Raw genomic sequence first — 19123 nt, 5'->3', positions numbered from 1 at the left:
TCCTAGTAGCTGGGGTTCGCAGGCGTCTGCCTGACCTCAGCAGCATGAACAGGCTGTTGTTGGGGTGGTGTGGGTCTTTCATTATTCTGCAGGCTCTGGATTTGCACCTCTTGTTGTATAGAACCTGCAGGGGTGGTAGTGCAATACCCGTGGTACGCTCGGCTGAGCGCACCACTCTCTGTAGGGCCTTCTTGTCCTGTGCCGTGCTGTTTCCATACCAGGCAGTGATGTTTCCAGTCAAGATGCTCTCTACAGCTCCGGAGTAGAAGGACTGGAGTATCTTCCAAGATACTCTGAACTTCCTTAACTGTCTCAGGTGGTAGAGGCGCTGCTTCGCCTTTTTTACGACTGAGTCTATGTGTGTTGACCATGTCAGATCCTCTGAGATGTATGTATGTATGTATGTATGTATGTATGTATGTATGTATGTATGTATGTATGTATGTATGTATGTATGTATGTATGTATGTATGTATGTATGTATGTATGTATGTATGTATGTATGTATGTATGTATGTATGTATGTATGTATGTATGTATGTATGTATGTATGTATGTATGTATGTGTATATGTATGTGTATATGTATGTGTGTGTGTGTGGGGCGGCTACGTGGCGTAGTGGGCAAGGCGCTCGCCACGAATGACGGAGACGCTGGGCTTGCCTGTTCGAGCCCAGCGCTCCACATTGCTTTCAGTTTAGCTGGTCGTTCATACTAATACACATTGGCCGTATTAGGGGGTGGGAAACTGATGGGTGGGGATCGGGCGTTGTGGACAGCGACTCCTACAGGTCGGTTGGTGCGCCTGCGCAGTAGAATCAGGAAGTGTCGGGGGCAGCGTGAGCCTCCCACGCATTACTCCTCGCCACTGAGAGATCAAGCTGCGCAGGTGAAAAGATGCGACTGCTGTTACCTCAATTACCGGAGGGGACTTGTGCTATGTATGACTTAGTCCACATTGCAGCCGGCTTGTGGGAGGCAAGAAACAGCGTTCGTGACAGGGGAGGGTTGAATTGGATGATACGAAATTGGGATGGGAGAAAATATAGAAAATGGGAGAAAAAGTGGATCATCAAAAAAAATGTATGTGTGTGTGTGTGTAACGGTACACAGAAGCCACGGTTCGGTACGTATCTCGGTATTGGGGTCACGGTTCGGTACAACAGAAAAAAAATATTTATAATTATTATTATTAATTAATATAATACAAAAAATGTATTCATATATTTTTTTCTTATTTAATTTATATATTATATTTATGATAATTATTATTATTAAATAGAAGAATTTTCTATAGGCTTGCCGTGGTAGTCAGTGATACTGGTGTCATTCTGTGTTCAGTAGGGGTGTAACGGTACACAGAAGCCACGGTTCGGTACGTATCTCGGTATTGGGGTCACGGTTCGGTACGAGTTTGGTACAACAGATTTTTTTTTTTTACCATGTTTGAAAAGGCATCTCGACACTGCTTGGCCAGTTCTGGTGACAGCTTGTTGAAGAACTCCTCTTGCTTGTCTGTATACGTCTTCCTGCTTTTCCCTTTGTCTGAACAAACCGTGCTCCTCTGACCTGCACTGCTCCTCCTTCTCTCAGCATTAGGACACAGACAGTAATGATGCTCAGGAGTGTGCTCCTCCTTGCAGATGTGGTTTGAACACAGGAAGCCAGGCTTGCAGTATGAACAGTTATCATGAACCTCAAGACACCTCTTGCATGCTCCCAGCTTTCTTACTGCAATATTTTTATCAATAACAGTGCTATTAGTTTTTGTGGTAAAATGTGATGTCTATAAAAAAAGACATAATCAAGACATGAATGTTTAATGAAAAATATAAATAAAACAAGGTGGAGGCAGACAGTGAAAGTACACATTGAACCTTTTTGTTTACTTTCACCTACAATCTCCACACATTCAGGTCTACCACATACTGTATGTAATATAAATGTGTAGGGGGGGGGGGGGGGCACACAGTGTGCACTTAATGAAAATGTGTTCTTCACAGAAAATGAGCCAAGGCCACAGACCTGAACATCACACGACAGTGTTGTATCCTGTTCAGATGGAAGTTTAATGGGCTCATTTGCACAATGTGATATAATGATCTTAAAAGAAAAAGAATAATATTTTGGCCATTTTATTAAGACTATACAGGCTTTTATAATCTACATGTCTTATTGATGCATTCAGAGTTCAAATACAGTTTGTAACACTCGACAGTGGCCTCAGTCCTGACAGTCCAGTGTATTAGTAATGTATGTAACTTTGAAGGTGATGAAGGTTTGGCAACACTAAGCTGCAACACTGCCGGCTAGAAATAAAGAGCACAAGGTAAGCTGTGAGAATATTGCCAAGCGGCGCCGGCTTCTAAACTGGAAGAATCCTTGCCCACTCTCCCATACACAACAGATGAGAGATCTGATGGGCTGTCTACATCTTGGATGACTATAACTGTGAACCAGTCAGTGGGGATGATGTGACCCGGTCAGTATGTCCTTCTTCTTCTTCCAGTTTGATGAGTAAGCTGTGAGTCTCGTGGAGTGTTGCAGAGTAAAGTGATACAATAGGCCTGACCATGACAAATCATCAACCTTCATAACTAAAACAAACAACCATCTCAGGTTTTTTAAACATTCTTCTCTTTTCCGTTGTCTCCATGGCGATTTTGTCAAAGCATGCATTATCGCCACCGCCCATCATTGCATAACTTCATATTGTGTTGACAATTACATAGCAAGGGATTAACACATCCACATTCAGCTTTAGATATATTATGGATTACTGTGACAAATATAAAATATATATTTGTGTGTGTGTGTGTGTGTGTGTGTGTGTGTGTGTGTGTGTGTGTGTGTGTGTGTGTGTGTGTGTGTGTGTGTGATCATTCTTTAGCTTAAATTATTACTTTCTGCAATCTCTTCATATAAAATGTATGTATATGTATGTATATATATTTGCTTCCCACTAACTCCCTGTGCTGTTCCTGCATGTAATATTTGACCATTGGACCATTGGGTCGGGGCAAGAAGCACCAGAGCAGAAGGCACTAGATGACTGATTTGGCCTAGTTCTCTACTGTACTGTACATGCTATCTCTGTCAGTGGCTTCTGGCCCCGGGCATGTAGACATACTGTACAGTGAACAAACCTAACGTGTTTGACCTCTCTGGGGCTGTGCTGACTGCAGCTGTTTCACAATGTGGGTCCAGGAACCCCCCGGGGACCCCCTTACCTAACCTAACCTAACCTAACCTAACCCATTACTTTAACCTAACCTAAACTAACCTAACCTAACCTAACCCATTACTTTAACCTAACCTAAACTAACCTAACCTAACCCATTACTTTAACCTAACCTAACCTAAACCATTACTTTAACCTAACCTAACCTAAACTAACCTAATCTAACCCATTACTTTAACCTAACCTAACCTAACCTAAACCATTACTTTAACCTAACCTAACCTAAACTAACCTAACCTAAACTAACCTAACCTAAACTAACCTAACCTAAACCATTACTTTAACCTAACCTAACCTAAACTAACCTAAACCATTACTTTAACCTAACCTAACCTAAACAAACCTAACCTAACCTAACCCATTACTTTAACCTAACCTAACCTAAACCATTACTTTAACCTAACCTAACCTAAACTAACCTAAACTAACCTAAACCATTACTTTAACCTAACCTAACCTAAACTAACCTAAACCATTACTTAAACAAACCTAACCTAAACCATTACTTTAACCTAACCTAACCTAACCTAACATAACATAACATAACATAACCTAACCTAACCTAACCGTTTTGCTTAATTGGAGTTAGTTGACAGCCTGTCTGTGTCAGACGCTGAGAGGATGTGACCAAACGTCTGTATTTGACGACTTGGGAAGAGAACAGGTTGAATGGACTGCATTTATATCTAAGGCCTCGTTTATCTTATGCCTCACATTCACTCATTCACTCACATATTCACACACCAACGGTGGAGGAGACCGTGCAAGGCAACAACCTGCTTGTCAGGAGGGGTTAAGTGGGTTAAGTGGCTTGCTATAGAGGACACTACGACACGTTGCCGGGAGGAGCCAGGATTTAACTGGGAGCCTTCAGATTACCAGGCAACCACTCTACCTCCTGAGCCACTGCCACGTTTCCCATCAACTCTATAACAGATGACACTCTCTACTACACGATTGTACTTACTGATCATCTGATTTCTTTGGAGCCAGAATGTAAGTTTGAGCTGTACGTCTGTTTGAGTTTGCATGAACTTTAGTACTAAAATGTATCCATAGACACAGAGCATTCCCATGGGTGTCAATGTACATTTACCACCTGGAGAAGCCCCAGAGTTACCTGATGAAATCATCATTTCAACCTTCACACTCATTTATGGATTTGTAAGAAATGTGTTATTGTAACTATCCAGTATTAGTCTCAATCTAATTCAACTTATCTATTTTCTAGTACAATTGTCTTGCCTTGTATTGAACAGGCCATTTCTGGTGGGTATAACCACATTTTAAATTCATTATTTCCTTCCCTGCATGGCTGCCCCAGAGTAAAACACTTTTACAAACTGGTCAGTACATTAGGTAGGCAGTGCTCCTGTCTCCAAAAAACACAGCTAATTGATGAATTCAAGCTAATTGTGTTCCCAGTGTGACATCGCAGCAAGCAATGATTTTAACAGCTTGTTACTCTGAAGACTTCAAACCCTGGCCAAATAGCAGCACCATAATAATTTTATATTGAATGCATTTTTTTTTATGGTTGCCTGTGTACAGCAGAGAGGTCCAGACTCTGTACACGACATCGAGTTCCAGGCTCTGTACACGACATCAAGTTCCAGACTCTGTACACGACATCAAGTTCCAGACTCTGTACACGACATCAAGTTCCAGACTCTGTACACGACATCAAGTTCCAGACTCTGTACACGGCATCGAGTTCCAGACTCTGTACACGGCATCGAGTTCCAGACTCTGTACACGGCATCGAGTTCCAGACTCTGTACACGCCATCGAGTTCCAGACTCTGTACACGCCATCGAGTTCCAGGCTCTGTACACAACATCGAGTTCCAGACTCTGTACACAACATCGAGTTCCAGGCTCTGTACACGACATCAAGTTCCATTTCAGAGAGGTCTGGCCTAAAAGTCTTGCTAGGGCGATCCTCCACCCCCCCCCCCCCTCCCCTCTTTCTACTGGTAGGTGTGGCTGTGTCGGGGGTCATGTTGGACAGTCCTTTCATTACACAGCAACTCAGGCTGCTCCAGACTATCCCCATGTGTTGGGCCTCACTCAGAGAGTCACTGAGTATAAATATCTTGCCTTGTGGCTTGATGAGAAACTTTCATTTAAGTTCCATGTGGATATTCTTGCTTCCAAGCTGTGACAGAACATTTTCTTTCTGTACAGAAATAGATCCAGCTTTCCCGTGATTATTAGTAGAAGAGGATTATTGAAGCTGTTTTCTTATACATTGTGGACTATGGTGATGTGATTTATAGGCATGCTGTGGCTTCAACTCAGACGAAAAAAAGCCATTTCTTAAAGTCTCACTCCAAGGTTTTCTCAAAGGTTGGTAGCCCTGATTTAACTACTGTATACCTCCCGGAGTAAGAAGAAGAAGAAGAAGTCTTTATTTGTCATGCAGATGTAACACACACACATGCGATGGGCGACCCACAGGAACACACACACACATGCACTGAGTCGTTGATGAAACGTTCTCTGCACTTCCCATCCCGTCATCCTTCCCCCCCAAGGGCAGCCGGGAGCAGACAAGGGCTGAAGCGTGCGCCGCGCCCGGGGACCAATCCAAGTGCTCCTGTCCGTCTTCGCCAGGGACACGACAGCGTTAGCGATCTGTTGTGCATGTTCTTCCATTGGGTTTATCTTATCAGGAGGGGAAACCCTTGCGAGCACGGGGAGAACATGCAAACTCCACACAGAAAGAGTAAGAAGCTGTGTTTTAGCACTTTCCATTCACTTACATGAAACTGTTGTTATCATTAGCTTTGCTATACTACACATTTGAGCTACTTATCGACTCTGTGATTAACACAGATTTGGGTGGTGAACCCCAGTCTGCTAAGTAGCTTAACCATTTCACTACCACACTACAGAAGGTTAACCCTTTCACTACCACACTACAGACGGTTAACAGTCTGTAGTGTGGCAGTGAAAGGGTTAACATTCTGTATTGAATTTGTCGCAGTGAAAGGGTTAACCATTTGGTAGTATGGTAGTGAAAGAGTTAACACAGTAGCTTTCGAACCATGTCAGGCTAATTTGAAAAAAGGTGCAGTGTATTGTGTTGTGATTGTGAAGTGGGAGAGTCTGACAGTACCATGTGGGCGGGGCCACCAGCAGCTTGCCAGAGTAAATTTTATGATTGGTTCACAGAATGAATTGTCATTTTTGTAATAAATGTCCAAGCATAACCACGCCCAATTCAAACCCAATATCAGGAACGTTTACAATTTAAATGACAATCCAAATTAATTTCGATTGAAAGTTTTGAAACTCATTTCTAATCATTTTTAGATGCTTACTATTATGTACATAAGACCCTACATTGCATAGTTAGAAGGATTTGGAAATCAACCACACAATAACTATTTGGCTAAAACATCACAGAGGTTCTACTTGAGCTATAGGCAAGAGCAACCTGTACAGTAACGCATACGGATTAGCCCACTACAATTTGGGTTATCCAATCCTATTAGATTAGCAGGATCCTGGGTGGGAATGGGTACAAAATGTGTTTTTTTCCTGAGTGGAGTGTAGGCTGGCTCTATGGTGCGTGCAGGCTTGAGGTGTGACAGAGGACAGATTTAGAGGGCCTGCATGGCTTGTCCTCCACAAAACTCTCTCCCTCACTCTCTCCCACAGTGTGTCATTCTTGGAGTTCATTGAATGGTACTGATGCAGGGCTTGGGGGGGTAACTAAAAAAGAGAGAGAAAATAGTGATGGTGAAAGTGGGTAAGAGAGCGAGGAAGAAATTTGAAATGAGAAATTTACCATTTTTTAACTAGATAAAATTGCTGTTTTTAACTTGGAGGAAGAGTGAGAGAGAAATCCAACTGTATTACTATGGGAGAGAAAGAGAGAGCGAAAGAGAGAAGAAAAAGAGAGAATGTACTGTTGACAACTACCAATCAATTGCTGTCAACACAGCCCAGGGCAATTGGTCTATCTCAAGCCCCACCCTCTTTTCTTGATCCTCCAATCCCAACTGTTGCTCCAAACCTTTTAATAACGGTTCAGCAAGTCTTGTAGTGTCTAGGCCTGTCCCCGACTAAGGATTCGTATAGTTGGCTTTGATTGGCCAAAATGTGCAGATATTACCCCCCCCCCCCTTCTTGTCCTCTGCGAAAGCATGCAATTTGTCTAGTGTGTTCATTAGACGAGTGAAATCCTCTTTCAGTGCCTCTGTGCCCATTTTTCTTAGGCAGTTAGCCTCTCCGGTATGTGGACCATTAGAGTTAGCCACGCTTCTAGGCCCCTTTGCTTTTGGAAAGAATGATCCAAAGAAAAAAGAAAAAGATTGGCAGTCGACTACGGCTCCTTTCGATCGATTAGTCGACAAGTCGAGCCCTAGTCGTTTCTATATAACCCCATTATACACAGTAGATTTGTGACAAGAACATTGCATTAGCTGGCAAGTCAGGACCAAAGGGATGGCATTGCCTCAACTCACTCAGTCATGAGATGCATACCCCACTCTACACCCATCTCCATCTTTAACCTCCGACCTTTTCTCAGACGGGACATATGTCTCTCTATCCCTGGGGGGACTATGGTGAAAGGGCCCCAGCCTCTTAACTCTAGATGGGTATTCCAATGTGCCAGAAGGGTATTTTTTCTTCTTCTTCCGATTAGTCAATTATTCTGCATGGATACGTTTCAGGAGTAGTTGTAAATCTGCACAGATGATGGATTGTAGCTACTAGATACTTCTTTGGGGGGAGACATTTCCCTTTGAAATCTTCTATCTATTTTATACATTATCAATTTTGAGATTTAATTTGATAGGAGTACTTTTGAGTCAATTTACTTGAATAGTGCCTCTACACATTGTATAAAATCATCACTGGCTCATAATCTGCTTTTAATACGTTACGTTTCACTACACTTCTACACGACTCCTAACACAGATTAGTAATCAAGTAGAACAGCTAAGGCACCAGATACCAAACACGGAGATAGGTATGACCGGTGCCTTAGCTGTTCCTTATGAACATCGTCAATGAAGGATGCACGTGTGCAGAAGCAGAACATGACAAAACCGCCTTGGTCAACAGACTCTACAAATATAAATCATCACACAAGACTCCGATAGGTATCTTTTAAAAAATAAACAAAAGAAAACTTTATTAATACTTTCTCTCTTGTTCAAAGCATAATAATATATATAAAAAGGATCCATCATAAGAGTTATTTCTACATTTACAGAGCCTTTGCTTCAGAAAACAGAAACAAATTGCTACTTGTACAAAGAGGGAAAGAAAACGAGACAACAATAAAAGTCATTCCCCTGCAGTGACTGGGCTGAATCAAGTCAGCCATAAAGAAATGAAGACAATAATAATACATCATTCCTCTTCTTCCGTCTTTCCAAAACAATAACGGTTCTGTGCAAAGAAGAAAATATAGAGATGGAAACACACGGTGTTGCTGCTACATTAAGGCCAAACCCCCTATGGAGAAAACACTTGGGACAACTTCCTTGGTAAAGTGACGACGTAAAGAAATCAGTAATATTCTATTTTTCATGCTCCTAAAAAAGGCGGCGTCAGGGCTCAATTCTTACGCTGAAAGAAACGTTAAAATTCCCAAATACATCGACTTGGAAGGTGAATCGCGCCCAGACACCGCTTCAAAACAAATACATCTGAAAAAAAAAGATGAAAAACGCTTTTCAAAACGCGAGCTAGTATTGCACGGCCAGATCTCCTAGTACCCTTTTAAAATGAACCATAGGGAAGTCACTAGTTGACCCAAAAAAAATAATGAAGTGAAAAACATTAGACGTGAGGTTTTCCAGAGGAGGCACCCACGCCAACCAGACAACAACCACACAGACATGTTTTTTTCCTTTTCTATAAAACAAAAGAAAACGGTTCAATAGATAATCTCTAGGCTACTCATGAAGTATAAAAATAAGAGCCATTTGTTGTGGGGGTGGGGCGTCTCCTCTAGTGTTGCTATGGAGACGAGTATGCAAAGCAGAAAAGCGTTGCGGTCTGTTGTGAACTTCGGGTCATTTTTGGAGTGGCAGTTTATTCTCCCTACGACCGGTCCTGAGGCGGAGGGGGCAGTCTTTGTGTGTGTATGTATGTGTATGTGTGCGTCATTCAGCCATTTCTCATCCACGATTCTGGTGGGGTTCCAAAACTTCCCGGGACTTTAGTGACCCCCCCCCTTCCTCAGACCACCAGTACCCAGAGAGATCTACACATGAATGGGAGAGAGAGCGGTGGCCTTATCGCCTTTTGCATCTCATCAGTATGCGGTCTCACTACCTCATCGGTGTGGAACACACAACCAAAAACAAATATATATTTCAACTCCATGAAATAAAAATGCATTTCTCAAATCCAAAAAGACTAGCTTTAAAAATGGTGAGAAACTGCAATAACGACCCCAAGAAAAAACATCAACTTATTGGGATTGATTATGTACGATGTTTAGCTATTCTCCTAAAACACAGAATTTCCTTGTATTATACACACTGTGGGCTAGGAGCCCGATATGGAGCAAAGATAAAAAATTTAAATAAAAAAAAATAAACCACACACATCAAAACAAATGAAAGAAATAATAGCGCCTCTATTGCAGATCAGGTCAACTGATGCAATAATTAAATTAAGAAATACAATAAAAAGCTAATCTAAAAATTAAGTGGTGGTTTGGGAACTCTCAATGGTTAATTCATAACAAACAAAAACAAACGAACACAATCGCGACAGCGGAATGAAGCCACTGTCTTTGGGTTGCGACCACAACAACCACTTGAATGGAACAGGGAACAGAAATACTAACAACCAATCAGACGAGGCTAGCACAGTAGCACACTCTGACCAGTCGCAAATCAGCCAATGAAAAAAACAAAACACAAACGTCAACTTGATGGGAGTGGTTTTGGAGCATTAGACCTTGGTTTAAAAATCGGTGCGATAGTTCAGAATCTCCCTAACGAAAAAAAAACAAATAACTTTTGCAGTTTTTTTTTTCGTATCTCTTGCGTTGGTGCCAACACGACGTCGAGTGTGGTGTGTTTTCACTTGGAGAGTTCATACTGGGGGAGCTTGTTTCATGTGTGATACATCTTGTGGTCATAGTCAGTAGTGCAGGTGTGAGAGTCCATGCCTCTGTGGATGGGGGCGGGGCTACTACTGTGGTGGTTGTCCATCAAGGTGAGGTTCAGCAAGCTGGTGCAGGTAGGAAGGTAGACATGTTGTACGTGCTCCACGTCCGACCGACACACCGGACACGACTAGAGAGAGAGAGAGAGAGTTTAATGACATGGTTGAGAGGCCAGTATATTTTCCTACACTACATTCCCTTTTTATTGAGCCAGTAGGAAGGCTAAAATCCATTCGAGGTCCTATACCAGGGTTAGGGGTTCCATTCCCTTTGTAGATCAATAGGTATTGAGCATGTCACCAACACTGCCAGGGTTAGGGGTTCCATTCCCTTTGTAGATCAATAGGTATCGAGCATGTCACCAACACTGCCAGGGTTAGGGGTTCGATTCCCTTTGTAGATCAATAGGTATCGAGCATGTCACCAACACTGCCAGGGTTAGGGGTTCCATTCCCTTTGTAGATCAATAGGTATCGAGCATGTCACCAACACTGCCAGGGTTAGGGGTTATATTCCCTTTGTAGATCAATAGGTATCGAGCATGTCACCAACACTGCCAGGGTTAGGGGTTCCATTCCCTTTGCAGATCAATAGGTATCGAGCATGTCACCAACCACTGCCAGGGTTGGGGGTTACATTCCATCAGGGCCCACCTGTACTATAGGTGCACGCAGTCATCGGTATAGTCAGGCATTCTGGCTAAAAGTGCTCACCGCCCCACCCATTTCAAATAAGACTAGGCCTAGTTAAGCCAGACCTGGATATATGCCAGTGTGAGACATACCTTGGGTATGTGAAAGGCGCTATATAAATTCAAGCCATTATTAGTATTATTATTATTATTATTTCAACAATGAGGTGTTAGCCAGTTAGTCAGTAACAGTCATTGCTTCTTATAGGGCGGCACCCTCTGGATCCGGCCAAAAAGAGAATTTAGTAAATAGTAGGGCTGACCCTCGAATTTTTTTTTGGAATTCGAAGCTTCGGGGCCGAGATTGGATTTTAATTCGAAGCTTCGAGATAAAAAAAATATATATATATATATATTATAAATACGTTTTTGTATTTTTTTTTTTTATGTTGTGGGACTTGTACAGCACTTTGTTCAACTTTGTCAGTGCTGTAAAGTTTAAACCTTTTTAAATCTTAGACAAACGAAACACTTTGCTTTCATGAATTGTAAGCAGTCATTTGAAGCTTTATAAAAGCAGCACAATGAACACAAATCTGTCGGTGCCGAGTCCGACCTCATCTTAAATAACAAACCGCATTGCTTGTTGTAGTTAACAAAGAGAGGCAGAGTTGATTTTGTGCAACAAAAATAAAATAAAACATATATATTCGCATTTTTTTATTTTTTCATATTCGAAGCCCATGCCCATTGAACGAAGCTTCGGAGTATTTAAGACAGCCCTAGTAAATAGACAGCTTTTCATTACCTTTTTATTACACTGAAGGGAGGAGGATACCCCACTTATCTTTATCTATTTATTGATGACATATGCCCATATAGCCCCTGGCAACTGCTCATGCCATTTCACAGACACCGTTGTCCAGAGAGTCTCCAGAGAGATGACTCATCCAATTGTCAACACAGGGACCACCTCATACACACACACACACACCTCAAATGTTCCACTAATCGTGGCCCAATGATGGTGGTTCCACTAATCCTTGTGTTTTGCAGGCCCAATAAAGTCTTAAGTGTTGACTGGAAAACACCAATGTTGTAGGAAACATCATATTTCCTATCTGCTCTGTTCCTCTATGGAGCCAGAACAGGCCTCCTGCTCACTACTGTCCCTCCCCATGTAGCCTGTGCTTAATAACACGTTGCATAACAAGCATGAAGCAGCAGAACCCCTGAAGCGGCGTGAAGGATCCTGTAATCACAACCCCAAACACACCTGGGAGGAACATGTGGTGAAGAATGTAATTGATTAAAAGAAGGTGCTGAAGCTTAGTTTGAAGACAAATGAAATCACATCAGTATTTCAAACTACTGAAGGACAAATTATATATATATATATAAGAAGAGGGCGGCTACGTGGCGTAGTGGGTAAGGCGCTCGCCACGAATGCTGGAGACGCTGGGCTTGCCTGTTCCGAGCCCAGCGCTCCACATTGCTTTCAGTTTAGCTGGTCGTTCATACTAATACACATTGGCCGTATTAGGGGGTGGGAAACTGATGGGTGGGGATCGGGCGTTGTGGACAGCGACTCCTACAGGTCGGTTGGTGCGCCTGCGCAGTAGAATCAGGAAGTGTCGGGGGCAGCGTGAGCCTCCCACGCGTTACTCCTCGCCACTGAGAGATCGAGCTGCGCAGGTGAAAAGATGCGACTGCTGTTACCTCAAGTACCGGAGGGGACTTGTGCTATGTATGACTTAGTCCACATTGCAGCCGGCTTGTGGGAGGCAGGAAACAGCGTTCGTGACAGGGGAGGGTTGAATTGGATGATACGAAATTGGGATGGGAGAAAATATAGAAAATGGGAGAAAAAGTGGATAAAAAAAAATATATATATATATATAAGAAGAGTCTCATGTCTAGTATATTGACAATTCTTGGCACAAACATGAAGAGCAGATAATAATAATAATAATAATAATAATAATAATAATAATAATAATAATAATAATAATAATAATAATAATAATAATAATAATAATAATAATAATAATAATAATAATAAGGGGCGGCTGATGGCACAGTGGGCAAGGTGCTCGCCACCAACACAGGAGACGCTGGGTTCGAGCCCAGCTCTCGGCGTTGCTACCGGTTTGGCCGGTCGTTCATACTAACACAATTGGCAAGTGTTAGAGGGTGGGAAAGTCGGTGGGTGGGGATTGGACGTTGTGGACAGCGACTCCTACAGGTCGGTTGGGTGACGCCGGAAACAGGAAGTAGCGGGGGCAGCGTGAGCCTCCGACGCGTTACTCCTAGAGAGTTCGAGCTGCTGCGGTGAAAAGATGCGACAGGCTGCCTCCTCGTGTACCGGAGGGGACCCGTGATGCAAGGCTTCTGTCCTCACTACAGCCGACCAGTGGGAGGCATAGTCTAGGAACGTTCAAGACAGGGGAGGGAAGAATTGGATAATACGAAAATTGGGATGGGAGAAAAAGTGGATAAAAAAAAGAAAAATGTATAATAATGTCTTGTGGGGGAGAGCACAGAGAGTTGATGAAATGCTAACAAGGAGACCATCCTAGGAGAGGACACAACACCTTCCAAAAACATCGACATCCCATCTCTCCCTTTTGCTAACTCGTAAGTGTGTGTAGAGATTAGCAAGCAACCCCGCCCCCCAGATCAATAAGGTAACCCCCCCCCACACATCAATAAGGTCACCCCCCCCCCCACACACACACACATCAATAAGGTCACCCCCCCCCCCCCCCCCACACACATCAATAAAGGAAGGGAGTGAATCTCTTGCTCTCCTCGTTAAGATGTCTAGTTGATGCACCTGTGTCACGTTTCCTAGTTGATTTAATGGAAGGGAGATTTGCCTGCCTGCTATAATCTCCTGCTATAACACCTACGAACACACACACACACCATCTGCTCTCGCAAAGTTGGGCAACATTTAGCAGATTGAGTGGGAGGGACCATCAGGTTAGCGGAGCACAGCGTAAAGCACGACTCCGGAGGGGTGTTTAAAACACCATCAAGAGAATGAGGAGTTGGAACCGTTGGGACTAAAAAAATATAGGGATGCACGATAATTATCGGGCCGATAATTATCGGGCCGATATCAGCAATTATGACGTCATCCCGATAACGTTATTGATAGCTCCGATAACATATAATAAATTTGTTGGTTAAAAGAAATCCGGTGTGGGTGGATTTGGATGAAGGGCGCTTGTTTTTATTATAGCCTCCTCCTGTTTTGCCAGTACTGTGGTAAAACTGATAGCGTGTGTGGTTTAGGAACAGGGAGTTTTTCACAAATCCAGCGCTCCCTTTCTTGGCTGTGACGTAGTCACGTTACATTCGGAGACAGACAGTCGATCTGCCAATTACGTCTCACGGCTTGCACCCACCTCTTCTTCTTACCACCAATCAGAAGCTCTCGTTCGTTTATTTACCTCCGGATTGTCAGCCATTAATCTACTCGGAGCTAACGTTATCTCCCCGCCAGCCACATTGACAAGTACCAGCGCTTATACATTACTGGCAAATGTCTTGTTGCACTTGTGGCAACGAGCGTTGTCAGCATCGACTTTAGTAAAATAGACCCAGACTTTTGAACATTTCGTTCTGTCCGCCATTATGAGAGCAGAGCTGTCTGTACTCGGTGTGAGTGAGTGTGTGTGTGTGTGTGTGTGTGTGTGGGAGGGGAAGAGAGGAGAGAGCAGGCAGCCCGCTCCCCACGCAGGCAGAGACACACAGAGGCAGGAGAGATATAGACAACGGCCAACAAGATTAGTTTGCGACGTTTAAATTCCTCAAAAAAAAACTCCATAATTTCTCGAGTACCGATAGCAGTACTGATGACGTCGGAGCTTATAAATACTAAAAAAAAATATATATATATATATATATATATATATACAGTTAAAAAAAATTATAATACAATAAATATCGGTTATCGGTATGAGGAGCATAAAGTTATCGGTATCGGTGTCAAAAAATCAATATCGTGCATCCCTAAAAAAATAGTGGCGTTCCAAGAGCTCTGCAACAAAACACAACCTCTAAGTGGATTGGGGTGCCGTGTGTCAAGGACTAAACCAAGAGGCAGACGGACTTGTTGGCTCTGTGCTTTTGTCTTTTCGCTAATCCACTTACTGAGAAAAAGTACAGCACCACTTAAAAGTGCTGCTCAGGAGTGGTGCCATCTCAATGTCACAAGTATAGCGTGATGCTGCTATGCAAGCTGGGAATTCACTGGGCAAATAAGTTGAAAAAGTTTCCAAAGTCATGATATTTTGAAGTGTTTGTGTGTCTCACATTGCATCCAAATGCAAAGGATACTCTGATTAAAACCAAAGTTCAGTTATATTATTGGCCATGTTTCACAAGGTGACTGGAATTTGTCCTTTTTAGATACACACGTATAACTCCTACACTTTAAGAGAGTAAGGTTGCAACAACCCTGGCGCGGTCAAGGCTTAGATTAGATTAAAATGTAATTATTATCGTACAGCACAACAAAAAGAAGTTGGCATCTATCCAGAGTGCAAGCAAACGGTAAAGTGCATTAACAATATAGGGTGTGATTATATAAACAGGAATATATGCAGGAACATAAGTGGGAATATATCCAGATAGATAAATATATATATACAATATTATTGTACATGGCTATCATACACTGTTGTATTGGTAGACTATAGGGTGAGGTAGGTATTTGTGATTGCAGTGTAGGCAGCTTCAGTACCATGCTCAAGGGTACTTTGCCATATTTGGCACTAGGGAAACACAGATACTGGTACGGGAAATCGGTCTGATACGAGGTTGAAATCGGGTATGGATACTGGAGAATTTCCCAAACACTTGGAACAGTTTGCAACATGCTAGAACTCAAAGCAAAGTGACTTGATCTGCTGCATTTCAGACGCATAGCAGCATGTAAAACCACTCTAATGGGAATTAATTATACCTCAAATCTCCTTTGTCCAATAACCTCAAAGTGATGCTAGTCTAGATCTATAATACTAGTCGGCTCACAGGTGGAACACCCCCTCTCGTCCTCGCTTTGGAACCGGCAACCTTCTAGTTAACGGTGCGGCGACTGTCGCTCTAGACCGCCTGCCATCCCCGGAGATAAAGTGCTGGCGTGTGCCTCATGGCCTATTGGGGATGTTAGATCCTAATGTGAAAAACTGATTTTATATGTCTGCACTTTATATGCTCATTTTGTGTCTTTTTCTGTTGTAAAGCACTTTGAGCTGCAATTTCTGTATGAAAGGTGCTATACAAATAAAGTTTATTATTATTATTATTATTACCTGTAGCTGGCTGGCGCAGGTCTGGCAGCACACCATGTGGCCGCAGGGGCAGAAGGCGGCGTCGATCTCCTCCTCGCAGCACAGCATGCAGAGCAGCGCCTCCCGCAGCTTCTGGAGCCGCTCCTGCAGCGCGCGGCTCTGCTGACAGCCGCTGCAGCAGTCCAGCCCGTCCTCCGCGTGGTGGTGGTGGTCCCGGCCCGGGGAGCGCGAGGGCGACGTGCGCTCCCCGTTGCGCGCCACCAGGTCCACGATGCCGGCGTTGTAGAGGGCGCGCCGGGCGTGGTCGTACACCTCCTTGGAGGTGCGGCGGATGTCGAAGACGTACTTCTTGCCCAGGTTGATGTTCTCGTTGAGGAAGAGCGACGCCAGGTGGCCCTTGAAGTCCCGGCTGTACTGCATCATGACGGCGTTCGTCACCGTGTCACACCTGGGCGGGGGGGGGGCAGGAGAGAGGAAACAACAACAGGATGAGATGTGATTGATGCTACGGGTGCTTGAAGCAGACTTGTATGTAAGACAACCGTGCTCAAGTCGGTCTCAAGTCGAGCAATTTAATTCCACATTCCAATGTAATATTGTTTATCATTTGTTTCTTTTATCACCATTTCTAAGTGTACGCTTGCTTGTAAATACTTTTGAGTAAAAATTATGTCACATTTAACCAAAACGTTTTTTTGTTGACAATTTCATACTTTATATGAAACCTCTGTCCGCAGTTTGCGACGCTATAATAAACACACGCTCCTCTTACATGCGTCAATCAAACATCCTAATACCCACGCTGTGTGTTTAAAAGAATGCCTCCAACTCATTCTGACACGTTACGTACACGCTACTGTACACTTGCACATGCGTGTGAGGTGTGCGAGGTGTGAAGAAGACGCTGCAAAGAATCTGCAGACTCTGAGCTAAAACCCACGCCTGAAACAAAAGGAAGAGGGCCATCGTTTGTACCTTTGTGGCTATTGTGGCTGACGGACAACAACTTCATAGCTCAGCCAATTTAATTGTCCCCCGACTGCCGTCAAACTGCAGACATGCGCACATATTTCTCTACTGCAAGGGGGGGTAGAATGTCATGTGCAGTCTATGCTTTCATCAATATCGGTTGACACCAAGGACATGGGATTGCCGTGCGTGCCGACAGCCCCTAACCGATTGTTTCCCTCCATGCACCCATTACATTGCACTACTTTTATTGTCTTTTATACCTATTCTTACGTCTGCAATTTATGCATTGTTTTTTTTATTCTGTCAATATGTGTGCTGATTTTATGCCTGTTCATTTCATACTATATAGATAGTTATTCATATTTATTATTGTTATATTGTAGAAATGTGTGCATTGAAATGTCTGTAAAGTCTCGACAACATTGAAAATGAGGGTGACCTCAATTGTCTGAGTATAAATAAAGGTTGAGTTCATTTTACATCTCAAAAAGGTGCCACGCTTCATCTACACAGATATTGAAGATGTTGGTTTTTGTTTAATGTTGATAGTGGTTTGGTAATGGGACTGTAAAAGGGGGCACTTCACCCAAAAAGAATGCTGGTTTATTTTGCAGATAATCTTGCACACATGTATTATGTGCAAAATAAACCAGCATTGTTTTTTTGGGGGTGAAGTGCCCCTTTAATTTCAGCCATATCACAGTAATGGAATATCAGTCTTCAATCACAACAAATATAATGTGCAAAATGACAGCAGCCGTAAAAATACATTACATGTAAAGTCGTGTATCAGGACTGAACAACAAGATATTTCCACATTGGTTTTGTTTTCGGTGTTAATTCCCAAAACATTGTGACCTGGAAACAACCCATTTAATTGTCCTCACTTTTCTTGACTAAGTTTAAGTCAATGAGTACAAGAGGAGTTGCAGGAGTGCATATTCAGCAGGTGCTTTGTGTCAAACGGAGCAGAACAACTCAGTGTTTGTGTCGTCTTAGTTTGCAGCTTCGGGGCATTACCTCAACACGCTACAGTGGCCTGCAGCCATTTGCTCCGTTTCTAAAAGGGTACGGGTGGTGAATGAGTCACAAGGGGGCTGCTTAGAGGGCATCAACGAGCACGTTTGGCACATTAGCATGAGAAAGCGAACATTTGGGTCGGTGTTAAGCAAAGCTCAGATAAAATCCCTTGTGTCTGACAATTAACTGCAAAGTAAATTGAGCTATAGAGTGTAATGAGTACTTGGGACGTTTGGCGAGGAAGCATTATACAGGGTCAGTTGCTGTGCTCACCTGTAGAAGGCGTGGGTCTCTGTGATGGCACGGTACATTATACAGGGTCAGTTCCTGTGCTCACCTGTAGAAGGCGTGGGTCTCTGTGATGGCACGGTACAGGCCGCTGGCGGCACGGTTACTGATCAGCTTGAAGAGCAGCACCATGCTATCGTTGGTGTCCTTGGTTACCGTCAGGTACACGGTCTTCCCCGACTGGGTGGCGATCTGGATGATGGGATAGCTTATTCTGGGGTGTGGAGAATGGGATGGAGGGAAAGAGAATAGCAGAGGGAGGGAGAGAGAGACAAAGGAGGTTAGAAACACAATACAGTGACCTATTTTATTGTTTATGTGCAATGTTATCTCCCTATCTTGCAAAACCTCACAAGACACTACATTTTGTTTGCTTTGTCCTATGATGAGGGTTTTCACAAACGTTTTCATTCAGCAATCCGTCTCAATTCACGTCAACATTGTATTAATATTTCAATGCTTAAAAATCATCTTACATCCTGGATCATTAGGAAGAGGCCTATTAATGTTGAGGTGTTGCGTGTG

The 19123-nt window shown here is 43.2% G+C and overlaps 1 protein-coding gene across 1 annotated transcript in view; it reads right to left on the bottom strand.

The window, feature by feature from the left end:
• Window positions 1-8356: 8356 nt before the first annotated feature.
• mylipa (myosin regulatory light chain interacting protein a) overlaps window positions 8357-19123 on the bottom strand; it is a 36798-nt gene continuing 26031 nt past the window's right edge. Inside the window, exons 5-7 of the mRNA XM_084312346.1 lie at window positions 18648-18812; window positions 16340-16766; window positions 8357-10514 (exon numbers count right to left, since the gene is read on the bottom strand). Of these exons, the coding sequence (XP_084168472.1) occupies window positions 10332-10514; window positions 16340-16766; window positions 18648-18812 (775 nt within the window). The 3' untranslated portion in view covers window positions 8357-10331. The remainder of the gene's footprint in view (window positions 10515-16339; window positions 16767-18647; window positions 18813-19123) is intronic.

This window comes from Notolepis coatsorum, assembly GCF_963971535.1.
Source record: "Notolepis coatsorum genome assembly, chromosome: 4".
Taxonomy (NCBI): Eukaryota; Metazoa; Chordata; class Actinopteri; order Aulopiformes; family Paralepididae; genus Notolepis; species Notolepis coatsorum.
Note: the sequence above shows the minus strand (reverse complement) of the source record. Positions and strands in the feature narration are given on the sequence as shown.